This window comes from Strongylocentrotus purpuratus, unplaced genomic scaffold (genome assembly GCF_000002235.5).
Source record: "Strongylocentrotus purpuratus isolate Spur 01 unplaced genomic scaffold, Spur_5.0 spur5_scaffold_9, whole genome shotgun sequence".
In the NCBI taxonomy this organism is placed as follows: domain Eukaryota; kingdom Metazoa; phylum Echinodermata; class Echinoidea; order Camarodonta; family Strongylocentrotidae; genus Strongylocentrotus; species Strongylocentrotus purpuratus.
The window spans coordinates 33,186,688-33,199,279 of NW_022145615.1; the positions used below are offsets into that span (position 1 = coordinate 33,186,688).

The 12,592-nt window shown below is 38.3% G+C and overlaps 1 protein-coding gene across 1 annotated transcript in view; it reads left to right on the forward strand.

Moving 5' to 3' along the window:
• Positions 1-5,462, forward strand: part of LOC585117 (angiopoietin-1 receptor-like) — a 29,704-nt gene extending 24,242 nt beyond the window's left edge. Inside the window, exons 13-16 of the mRNA XM_030976435.1 lie at positions 2,117-2,355; positions 3,046-3,115; positions 4,059-4,161; positions 5,195-5,462. Coding sequence (XP_030832295.1) covers positions 2,117-2,355; positions 3,046-3,115; positions 4,059-4,161; positions 5,195-5,408 — 626 coding nt within the window. The 3' untranslated portion in view covers positions 5,409-5,462. The remainder of the gene's footprint in view (positions 1-2,116; positions 2,356-3,045; positions 3,116-4,058; positions 4,162-5,194) is intronic.
• Positions 5,463-12,592: the final 7,130 nt, after the last annotated feature.

A 12,592-nucleotide genomic window follows, 5' to 3' on the forward strand; every position in this document is an offset into this window, starting at 1 on the left:
TTGTTGTGTGACGCAAGATCAGCCTTTCCTAAAACCATATTGATTGTCTGTGTACAGTTCATGCCTATCCATATGGTCAACTATCACATCTCTGGTGAAAGATTCCATCATCTTGCACAAAGTACTGGTTAAGCTCACATGACGGTAATTACTTGTTTTCCTCTTATCACCCTTTTTGTATTTAGGTGTAACATAGGCTTTCTTCCATCGTCCTGGGACTTGACCTTTCGACAAATTGAACAATTCAATGAGAGGTTTAGCAATTTAATCCCCAATTTCCTTCAGAATACGGTTATGTACATTGTCAGGTTCAGGGGATTTGGTCTGATTGAGCTTCTTGATTGCTTCTCTGACAGCAGATTCTGCAAATTCAACGTTGTCCAGGGTTGTAACATTTCTTCTCAGATCACAGCTAGGAATATTGGCTAAATCTTCTCTCGTCAATACAGAGACAAAAAAAATGTTCAATGTATTAGCTTTTTCAGTGTCTGTTTCTGCATAGCAACCATCGGGTTTCTCCAGTGACCCGATTGAAGATATTGTCTTTGTTCTACTTTTCACATATTTCCAAAAACATTTTGGATACGTTTTCAGATCTGAAGTTAGTTTCTTTTCAAAAGATTTCTTTGCTTCAATAACTATTCTGGTGACCTCGTTCCTAATCTTCTTGAACTTATCTCTGTCTTGTTGGTTTCTTGTTTTATGGAAACGATTCCAGGCTTTATGTTTGTCACAAATTACTTTTCTAACAGCAGCATTCATCCATAAGGGTCTATCCTTTGCTCTCGGTTTGAATTTAAGCACAAAAGTATTTGTTACTTCATTGATCCGTTCAACAATAGCATTGCAAGTACAATTTAGCACATCATCTGTATGGGTCATATGTATATCACACACCTCATTTTCATAGACGAATTTCCTTATTCCTTCAAAATATCCCTTGAAGAATGCATAGTGTTCCAGGTTGGTGGTTTTACAAGACATGTTCGACACCACTACTTTGAATTCAAGTACTAGATGGTCGCTCTTGCCTATTGGAGAAGAGGTAACCAATGATTTAATCATGTCTTCTTGGTCAGTAATAATAAGATCCAAAATATGCTTTTAAGGAAAATAGTCTAATTCCGATATAAATAGTAAAATATGTGCAAATCGCTATCAATTATTTTATTATAGTTTGAGTTGAACACATTTCCCAACGAGTGCTGACAAGTTAAGGTGAGGAGAATTGACAGAAGCAGTGAATCGTACTATCCGCAAAACGAAGTGAAGAAAGTGAGAGTTTTCCTGCCGAGTACAGAATAAATGTTTTTGTCATTCTTTTGGTGCAAGTATTGTTATGCTGGAAAATAATATAAAAACAGCTTGAATTTAATATATATTTTGTAGACCATAGCCTGTGATTATTGAGACCCGTCTCATATGAGTAATTGTTTAATAGTTTATAATGAATTTGTGTTTTGGTATGTAAAGGACTGTTTCAGTCTGCTGCTTGTAATAGCTAGCTGTCTATATGAAACCTGTATGACATTAACTTACATTGTTATTGCAATCAATGTCAAACAAGACAAAGTACTACTAGGCCCCCATCTCATAAAGAGTTGTGGATTATCCAAATTAATTGCAATTCCTCTAATCAATCGCAAGTTTGCAGTCTCTTATCTCTTGATATGTACATAGTTGCAATCAACATCAACTCTTTATAAGAACATTTACTGGACAAAGAATTTAACTTTTATCTAAATAATGGTATATGAGGTTCTTGTTTGCTCATCTAATAATGTTTAGGGAGGCGCGATAGCTCAGTCGGTAGAGCAGTGGTCCGGTGACCCGGGTTCGAAACCAAGGCGATGCGCTAGTGCCCTTGGTAAGGCATTAATCCTCATTACCAGATCCCTCGGAGAGGACCTTAAGCCGTCGCCCGTCTGGTTGCTTACTTACAAGCCTTTATGCTTTCTTAGCAGTCTGGTGAAATAACCACCACCATTCATTCATATAATCCTTACCATTACCCACCCTCCCCTTCCTTCCTCCAAAAAGGAAATTTGCATCCTCACATACAAAGTTGATAAAAGTTTGTTAATATAGACTCTTATTATATGTTTTCCCTTAACAGTTGCACCTAGTCCTATTAATGTGGCTATACCACGGAGTACTACAAGCTCCTTCACTGTATCCTGGTCTACACCTCTACCATCTAACATCAATGGTAACATCCAGAAGTATATCATCCGCTTCAAGCAAATTGATCCCGTTGTTGATGGTGACTTTCAGATGGAGGAAGTATTGAATGGTGCGTTTGAAGGAGAGCATACTGTGGTAGACCTGACAGCAAAGTCCAACTACTCAGTTCAGGTAATACATGTCATGTACTTATATACAGCATGGAAAGTTTGGGCCTAAAAAAAAACTGTTGGAAGTGGTAAAGGGGAGGGGAGGATTAACAAGTATGGGTCATGTTTGAGAAGTGAAAATGATGAACTTGTGAAAAGAGCGTGGTGTCTGGAAGTGGATGGCATCAGAGGGAAATAAAGACCAAAGATTTTACAGAAAGATATGGAGAAGAAAAAAAGCAGTAAGGTTGGTCGAAAGGGGGATAATGCTTGAGACAAGAAGAAGTGGAGGAAGGGTGTGATAGTCAGTAATCCGTCGTAAGAGGGAAAATGCTGAATTGAATAAATAATGAAGATAATGCATAATGCATAACGTACAATGCAAGGATGCGCTACATTCAGATTGGTAAATTGCCCTATTGAAGACGTCTGAATGGCATGTTTTTGTCAAATATCCCTTTTTGAGAATCCGCAATTGAGATGCGATGTATAAAACAATTTTTTACAGCTTTTTTGTTGTCTTAGAGTTGACCTCAGCACTTAGCCTCTATATACAGCTATATATGTGCTTTTATAAAATATAGTTCAATTTTGGAAATAGCATGAAAGAGCAAGTTCCCTTTTTTATAAGTAAACGTTTTTCATTTTAAAGAAAAAATATAAACGTTAAAGAATTATTTGTGTAATGATATCCATGTTTAATAATATATAGGTACAGACTGTTAATGGAGCCGGTCCTAGCAATTGGTCAGAACCTGTGAATGCTAAGACGATACCATCAGGTAAGTACATTATTAGACTTATCACTATTGTGTTCATACATAAAAACCTTTTCCATGAAAATTTAAACTTTGACTACTAAATCCTACTCATTCCAATAATTTATACAGGGACCATAATTATGTTTCCACAAAGTTCTATTTTAGCTGCTAGTACTTGGTAGATGTGTGTATCTCAAGGTAATCGTAACTTCTTTAGTCCCTTATGTTCAATGGATGGCCCATTTTGCCCAAGAGTATCTGCATTGAACAATTTTTGGAACTAAGAATTGTTATGTTTTACTTCCTGAGACAGAAACAAACATGTATCTGCGCCAAGTACTCTATTCCTATAGGGTATATTTTATGCTCAAAATGGCAACGAACAAAGTTTAACTAAGACAGTTTTGATATAGAATGCCACTTGTAATTAATCTGTTGACCTCGAGATCCCGCAAATCATGGCAAAAATGGATCTTTGGACAACAAACAACCCATTGCAAGGGTCTATCATTGGTACGCTGTAAGTTCTAAACACATACTTTGAGAGAGCATATTGGTTCTTCTATACATGATTTTGAACTCCTAAACAGCAGCGATCCAACCTTTACTCGTAGGAACTCCTTCTGTGACCAGCTGTCAACATTGCAAACATATATTGATACTTAAAGTGGCTAATCTTCCTGATTTCATAATACATACACACACGCACGCACACGCACACACGCACACACACATACGCACACGCGCACACACAAACACACGAACACACACGAACACACACGAACGCACACACACACACACATACACACACACAATGAATAAATAAACAAATAAGAATAAATTCTGAATTTCCCACTCCCCATAGGCTTTACTAGATACAGAAGCTACAGAAGCCACTGGATTCCTGTACCGGTATTTGATTGGTACATAATACGAGTCATATTTCATTTATTCGACACTATAGGTGGCCCTCCCAGTCCATCAGTAGGCCCGATAGTAGGCGGTGTCACGGCTACCCTTATTATCATCATCCTGGTCATTATTCTCGTCCTCGTCATCTTTAGAAGGTAAGTGACAGAAAGACCATTGTCCAAGGGTCATTAAAATAGTTGAAATACACTGTATACAGACACAAAGTACAGACAACACTAAAAGCAATGACAAAATTCCTTGCATTTTTTTGGCATAAATTGCAAAAAGATGATTAAAAAACAAAACTACAGAATTACCCAATACATTCGTGAACAAAATAAAATCAAAGATTTAAAATTACCCTCTGTTGTGTTCCTTTACAATGATGGGTGGTTTGGTTATGTTCATTTGGCCTATTAAAACAAAAAAGATGTTGTAATAATAATAATCTTTATTGGTCCACACCAAATTTTATTAAACCGAAACGAAAATTTATTTTGCCCATTTGATCGTGAGCCCGGTAGCCACTGAGCAGCGCCAGATCGACGTTGCTCTATCCCTTATTGTTGAACGCCAAACAAGGTAGCAACAACTCCCATCTTTTAACGTCTTTTGGTTTGACGCGGCCGGGGTTCGAACCCACGACCTCCCGGTTGTGAGGCGGACGCTCTACTGACTGAGCCAATACTCCGGTGGTATTGCCCTTTATGCTAGGAGTCCACTGAGCCAGCGCCAGTTGGTGCCAGTTTGCGCCAATGCAATTTACTGTGGCGCCTAGTGTCGCCATATGGCACCCAGTTTATTCCACTTGGCGACACATGCCGAGCGGACATTAATCCGGCGCCACAGCGAGCCACTACGCGCCAATCACATAAATCTTTGGCGCGAACTGGCGCTGGCCCAGTGGACTCCTAGCATTAGGTGCCAAAACATGGGTCGGTCGGCCAGAATTCTTTTTTAATAACTTTTTTTTTTCTTCTTCTCCCTCTTTAGGCTGATATTTCTCCGTTTTGAATGCTTTAAAGCCGATCGAAGATTTCTAGATTTTGGGGTCGGTCGCAAAGGGCAATACAACATATTTTTTTGTTTAAAGGCCTTACACTAATTTAGTTCAGGAAGCATGTAAATTCAATGATGTTACAAAGGAGAAATAAATAAATGTTGTTTTGAATTGAATTTCACTTCCAGGATCAAACAAAGACGTTTAAACGCTGAACCGGCCGAGCCAACCGCGTGGCCACCAAATACTGCACGAGAGGCCTCTTCGAAGTATGGGAACTCTGCATATGATGACACGGACACCCATACACACCAAAATCCTAATACTGACACACCTAATTACCAGAATCTTACCGATCCCCATACATCAGACCCGGGACACACCTACGAAGAAATAATATAGAAGCAACCCAAGCGTGGCAAAGGTGTATGTTGCCAACATTGATACTTGCTGGCAGGCGCGTACGCAGGGGGGGGGGGGGGTTAAACCCCCCCCTTCAGTTTTTTTATGTGTGTATTTTGGAGCAAACCCCCCCCCCCCCTTTTTTTTTTAATAAAAAAATAAAAAATAAAACAAATTATGCCAATGGCTGACCGAAGTTACCCCAACGGAACAAAATGTCAATTTTTCAAATTTCGAGACCAAAAAAAAAAGGGTCCTCTTACCCCCCCCCCCCCCGCTTATTCAGCGACTGGCTGAGTCGTTGCGAAATTTTCGGCCCGATTTAAAAATGTTACCCCCCCCCCCCCCCAATTCTGCGTACGCTAATGCTTGCTGGATCAACAATTATCCTTTCGCTCCCATACAGACTCTAAATTTTTGGAAAAGAGTATACTTGAGGTAAAAGACTTATATTTTGTCCAGCCAGGTCAATTAATGTATGATTATAAAAAATAATATGTTGCCATCTGTTTTTCAAGAAAATTATGTTTTTTTTAACAGCTCAGCCCGTAATTACCCAAAAAGACATTCGGAGGATTTTTATTTACCTCTCTTGCGGACCCTCTTAGCTAAAAAAAAACACATTAAGAAGGTCCAAAGTTTTGAAATTCCTTAAGTAATGAAATAAAAAATACTCCGTCGAATGGTATTTTTAAGGAAAAATTTTGATTACAATCATATAAACCTCATGGAAGTATAAGTTGTTGTTGGTGTTTTTGTTGAATACAAGATCATTCTCTACTCGCTGACTCAAGATGTAATTTGATATATTATATTGTGCCCTGTCATGCTTATCTCCTTTCTAATGCGCATTTCTCTGTCCTCAACTTCTTCTCAACCCACATGCAGCTCATCCTTCTGTATTATTTCCTGTACCCCCGATCTCTCACTCCCTTTTGGCATTGTCTACTCCTTTGTGTTGTGACCGTGTTCTTTTGTCATGTAAAGTGCTGTCTTGTCTCGTTCTCGCCTCTGTTGGACCCCCCCCCCCCCCCATTTTTTAAAACCTATTTTGTAGTTCCTTGTAAAGTTGTTAATTTAATTACTCATTATTCATAAGTATAATTTGAGGGGTCCACAGTTATACAAGAATTGCTTTTTAGTTGACCCCTCTGTTTCCAATATGTATTCCTAAGTTGTTGTAAATGTTTATAATCGATTTGTAATGTTTTTTGGAAAACATAAATAAATTGAAATTGAAATGATGAACATGCTATGCAATACACACAGTTGGTAATACGTTTATCTTGATGCTCATACTAATTCATTTTCTATAAGCTTATTCTACGGTACTTATCTATTGCAATTGTTACAAGAGTTATAACGAAACTTAATCAATGTGGCTATTTTCGAAATGATATAGAAAGAGGTTATATGTAATGTGATTTGTAAATCATTAGTCGCTAGCGAATAAAGGGATGAAGGGTTGAATTTGTGTTTAAAGTCATCCGATTAACTTTCATTAACAATGCAAAGATGTCAATTTTAGGTTATTCACTACATTTGTACAGTAAATGTTTTAATTTCTTTTTCACTTGAGGCGGTGTAATGTTCCTCAATGACATAGATCTCTTTTTAGATTTTTGTGTAATTTATATATATATATAAATCTATAGATTTATTCAAAATCTCTTGCCGAAGGAAGGACAAATAATTACCATCATATTTGTTCCTTCTTGCATTTAGGTTTAGTAACCTTTGAGTTTTCATACGCTATTCAAGATAAACACCTTATGCTCCTTACGCGTGTGAAATGACGCAGCTGACAAAAATAGTGAGCAGAGAGAATGTAGATATCATGAGACAAGAAGTAACTAGGCTGTTTAAAATAATTAAAGGTTATTCTATGTGGATTGAAACAAGGTTCTGTGAAAGCATAGTTACATCGCATAATGTTAAACAATGATGCACCGAAGGATAAAGCATAATTTTAACATTTAAAATTATTTAAGACCAAAGAAGCACATGCATATGGCCTGACCCACATTCGTTGCATTTGCCCAAACTTGGTACTGTAAAGCGATTTTGACAACACTTTTTAAAGACCCTGGTGCTCTGTCACCCGTGGCAGAAATATCATTAATAGGGTGTCGTTTGACAGGAAAGAAGTTACTCTCCATCGTTAAAATAGATTTCAAAGTCATTTTGGTTATGAATTTTTCATAAGGAGCTACAAAAGTTGGGTACGCTCTATGTTTATACACACTGTAGTGATTACAACTTCCAAAAATTAATAACATTCGTTCACCAATCTGCTTCTCCGATTTTCTGCTTGCTATTTAGAGTAGTTTATTGGAATATGACGCAAGGGAGGAGATCCGCGCGTGAGGGGGCTTCAATCCCTAGAGCCCCCTCATCCCTCGACACGACAATGGATACACACATCCTAACAACATAAACAAATATATATGCCATGTGCAAAGTTTCAGAATTGTTCGTCACACCTTTGCCAAGATTGCACCACCGACGGGAAAGTTATCCGCGACTCAGCCACAATTCAGAAATTCACTTACCAAACTACCAATTTCATATCCGCATAGACTTAGTGATCTCAAATCTAATTCAAATTGTCCTGTTTATTTTATTTCTCTGCTTTGATACAAATGAACTTAGTTAAAGTGTTAGCTCGCTCTTTGAAAGAGTAATCATTGATTAATCGTATATGCAAGTGTAATCCTGAAAGAACATATTATGCACTGTACTATAATACTAGTGAAATATGTAGTTTCGTTTAAATGCAACGCTAGTATAAAGTGTAGGCCTGAATAATCTGTACTAACGATCGTTTTTTATTATTTCATTATAGTAAAAAGAGTATATTATTTGTGATGTAGTTTTTGCTAATCATCTTGAAGGAATAAAGCAAATTCTGAGAACTGGAGTTTATTTAGACGTCTGTATCCAATTATGTTCAAGGCATTTTAGCGTGATCACAATTATTATTGGATGAGGTGGTTCCTGGATTTGTTATACATCTCATAACGTTAAAATATGTGTTGATCTATGTGTTTCGGGAGTTTCCTGAGTTGAGGAAAAATCATGCTAGCTATATGTGTGTGTGTGTGTGTTGCGTGTGCGCGCGCGTGTGTGCGTTTTGTTTTTTATTATTACAATTATTATTATCAATATTTTATTGTTATTATTATTATCATTATCATCATAATTTTTTCACTTTCGTCGAAAGTGTTAATTTGTATTGATTAACATTTATTCTATTTGTATTGTATATTTTACAGTATTCAATTGACAAATTCAAACTGATTGTAAACTTCTCCAATACCCCAATGTGGGTGACATGAGAATAATAAACGTGTCATTGTCATTGTCATTGTCATGCTTGGTTGCATGTGTGTGCGCGCGCATGTCCGCGTGTGTGTGCGTATGTGTACGTGCGTGAGAGAAAGAGAGAGAGCGAGAAAGGACGCAGGGGGGGGGGTGAAGAAGAAAGTCGAGAGAGAGAAGGAGAGTATGAGAGGAAAATAATGGAAATTCAAAGGGGGGCCGGAAACAACAGTGTTTGACATCTAATATTTTAGTTTCTTTACACAATCAAAGTAATATAATATGCGAGAGAATAATCATAGCCTGCTTACTTCTCAATTCCACTTCTCAAGGATTGAGATATTCACTTGCGTATTCAAATTTTGATATAATTTATCTGAAACATAGTATGGATATGAGGCTTTCTGACACACCCTTATGGTTTCTGCTAGACGCTTTATAACGCCTATCTGACTCTCATAGCATTATAGTCAATGAGAGAACCAGCATAATAACCCCGACGGTTGATCTTACACAGGTAGGGAGCTCCTTTATCTCTATCCGATAAGTGATATTGATGTTGAACAAATCACGCGATATCACGCAAGACGTTGTGTAAAGGGACAATTTTATTGAAGTGACTGGTTTTGAGGTTAACATTTAACCACGTCCCAGGTATAATGTGAAGTGTTTCTCGAGCCTTGCATGGCGACTTGCGTGTTCATCAACCGTTAGATAGGATAATTTATCTTCCTCATTATAAGCAAGTTGATACGCTCTTTATGAATGGTCAGAGGTTATATCAAATTTGAGGACAGTATCTTAAAGAGGTAGACGAATATGAAACATAAATGTGACTGATTTCCCTCTCAAAACTAATAAGCCACCATCTTTAAACAAAATAGTAGTCTATTCACGGGGGACTCGGGAGTAGGGGCGGGGCGAGTATTCACCTTGCCTCCATCCTCGTTGAGGGAAGGGGTCGGAGCAACCATTGATCATTGTGTGTCATTGGTTAGTGTGTTAATTGTATGACATGGTTAAGAGGGAAAAGTGCCAAAGAGACAGGCCACCATCGTTAAACATAGACGTTTATACACGAGAGACTCGGTAGTAGGGGTAGGACCAGTATTCACCTCACAAAATATCACCTTCACAACAAATTACTCCGCTGAGGCTCAAAATTATGTGCCCACCCCCTAAAAAAAGTGAAAAATAAAAATGCAAGATTTAGGAGAATGAGGTTTAAAGACTGTGAGCAATGGGCTCAAATTGGATTCATTATGCAGGCGGGGGGTGCTTATAGATTTTGCGTGGCGTGAAAAATTATGTTATATTTCCGGGCGCGACTTTTTAAAACCTAAGTTAGCCATGCTAGCGTTGCATTTCAATATTTGAATATATGAATACTTGCGTTGGTACGGTCTGGTGGACATCAAAATTAAGATCGGCCAGATTCTGGACTAACCAGTAATAATTAGTCTCAATAATTATGGACAAGGTTTCGACCAGGGTAGTTATTTGTTTTTTCGCGATGTCCTAATCTCATTATATGATACATTATCGCATCCGATTCTGTGTGCGTGCGTATTATGAATATTTTTTCTTTCTCTTATCCTCAAGCGAGGTTTTTATTTTCATAAATTCAATACATGTTACTTTAAAGATACTATGTCCCTTTTGCAGCCAACCTCAAATTCTGTAGAACTTTGTAGGAATTATGAATATGTCATTTATGTCCTATCTGTAAAATTTAAACCTTTAGCAGTGTCCTAATATTCAAATTATGCAACGAAACCCGTTTACTTGCTAGATTTTACTGTCAGACACTACTGAGTGACTGACTGGCTTTTTTTTTCTTCTTTTGTAATAACATACATAAAATGAGCTTTAAGTCTACATCAATAACCCACTTCTTGTAATGGCCGCAATTAAACTGATTGAATCTTTGTGCAGCATAAAACGTATGACCATTCGGTACAATGGTCTGAAAATCAAGACTATTACTTACTGGCTCTATAGCTCTCAAGTCGATTCGACAACTAATAGTCGTTATTTTGCCACTTAAAGACATTTTCAAACCTTCCCTTTTTTAGGGAAGTTTTAAATTAGTATTATCTTTCAAATGCCGTTGAAATTTAACCTTTTCAATTTTTGGCCTGCAAATGGGACATAGTACCTTTAATAACTCAAAGAATGAGTGAACCATAACATAGGTTAAATGAATACGAATATGAATTATGAATATTTATGACTACCGCATGACGTATAGGTTGCATTTTAGCCAATCAAATGCAGCGCTAGGATGCCTGGTATAGGTTTTAAAAAGTCCGGCCCTCCTCAGGGGTTTCTCCTCCAACCAGACACACTATAAACGAAATCAATTTAAAACACAATCACAAAGATTTTCACGAAATCAGACCTTCACAATTTCCATAGCCCTGTTCGTCACCTTTTGAAATGAGCGAACATTACTTCAAAGACATGTGTCATAATTTATCCGAACTTGATTTCTATAAGTAATACGATAGGGTATGGAAATTGCCCATGAGATGATGTTTCGTATTTGTGATCGTGTTTAAAGGAAAGTAATACTAAGAATTAAAACTTCCAAAAAGAAGGGGCAGATGACAGATTCTGTATTTATTTTCAGCCCTCTCCAACAAATGTGGCTTCGACATCATTCGAGGTAAACTAGCTTAACATTCGTAATATAATCGTAGCAACTCGCCACCTTATGCAGAGTGCAGTGCGAGCTTGTTACGAGTAATGTGTGTATATTACGACTTTAGGCGAGTTCACCTCGAATTACAACGAATCGGGGAAATTTTTTAAACATGTTCAAAATTTTGGAACTGCTCGCGACTTCGAGGAGAGTCGTGGAATGTTGTAAAAAGTTACGCTAAGCCATAGCGAATCGTTTGCGAGTCATTGCGAGTGCCTCTTTGAGGCAATTCACCACAACTCCCCGTAACTCGCTAATACAACTCGGCTAAGTGGGAACCCTGTTTACTCTCACCTTCTTGTGCGTTCGTCGCTGCTGTTAAGAAGCAGAAAACGAGACAAAAGTATCATCTTGAAACACCGTATCTTGCAGAGCTATAATGACGATTAGCAATCAATCAGGCTGAAAATATTGCTCAATCTCAGAGGAGGCGAGTTGGCTCAGTCGGTAAAGCGTCTGCCTGTCGAACCACAGATCCCGGGTTCGACTCCCACTAGGCGGATGACTGAAGTCTACGTTGTGTGTTAACGTGCCCCTCCCCCTTATTTCATAGACGCAGGCTATGTTAAGTGGAAAATACTCCGTCCCTCGGAAAGGACGTTAGAGGAGAGTCATCACCTTTGCACGTTAAGTACCCACTGTAATATTAGTATAAGAGTAGGGGGAAACAGGCGCGGATCCAGGATTTCTGAGGGGAGGGGGCCCAATTTTTTTTATTTATTTTTTTGCTCCCGAAAATTTGAAAATCGCGCCGGGCAAAAATTCGCTCAGTGGGGGGGGGGGGGGGGGGGGGGGGGGGGGGGGGGGGGGGGTAGTGAGCACATTTTTTTTTGGCCCTCGAAAATTTAAAAATGTGCACCCCCCCCCCCCCCCCCAACCGTTGGGCGCCTGGGGGGGCATCCCCCGCAAAAGGTAAAACTTACGTGTTTTTACACGTTTTTTTTTCGCCACTGGGGAAAAACCCCGGTGTTGTGATACACCTGCACGCCCTAGTATAGTACTACAATACTCTGTAAAGAGGTATGCTCGAAACATAATGTGTTTAAAGACAAATATTGATAAAAGGATCCATAATCTGGGTTTTCTGTTGTAGGCCCACGGAGAAAAAAACCTAAATTTTGTATTCTTTCATCTATATTCGAATTCAAACTCATTCGTT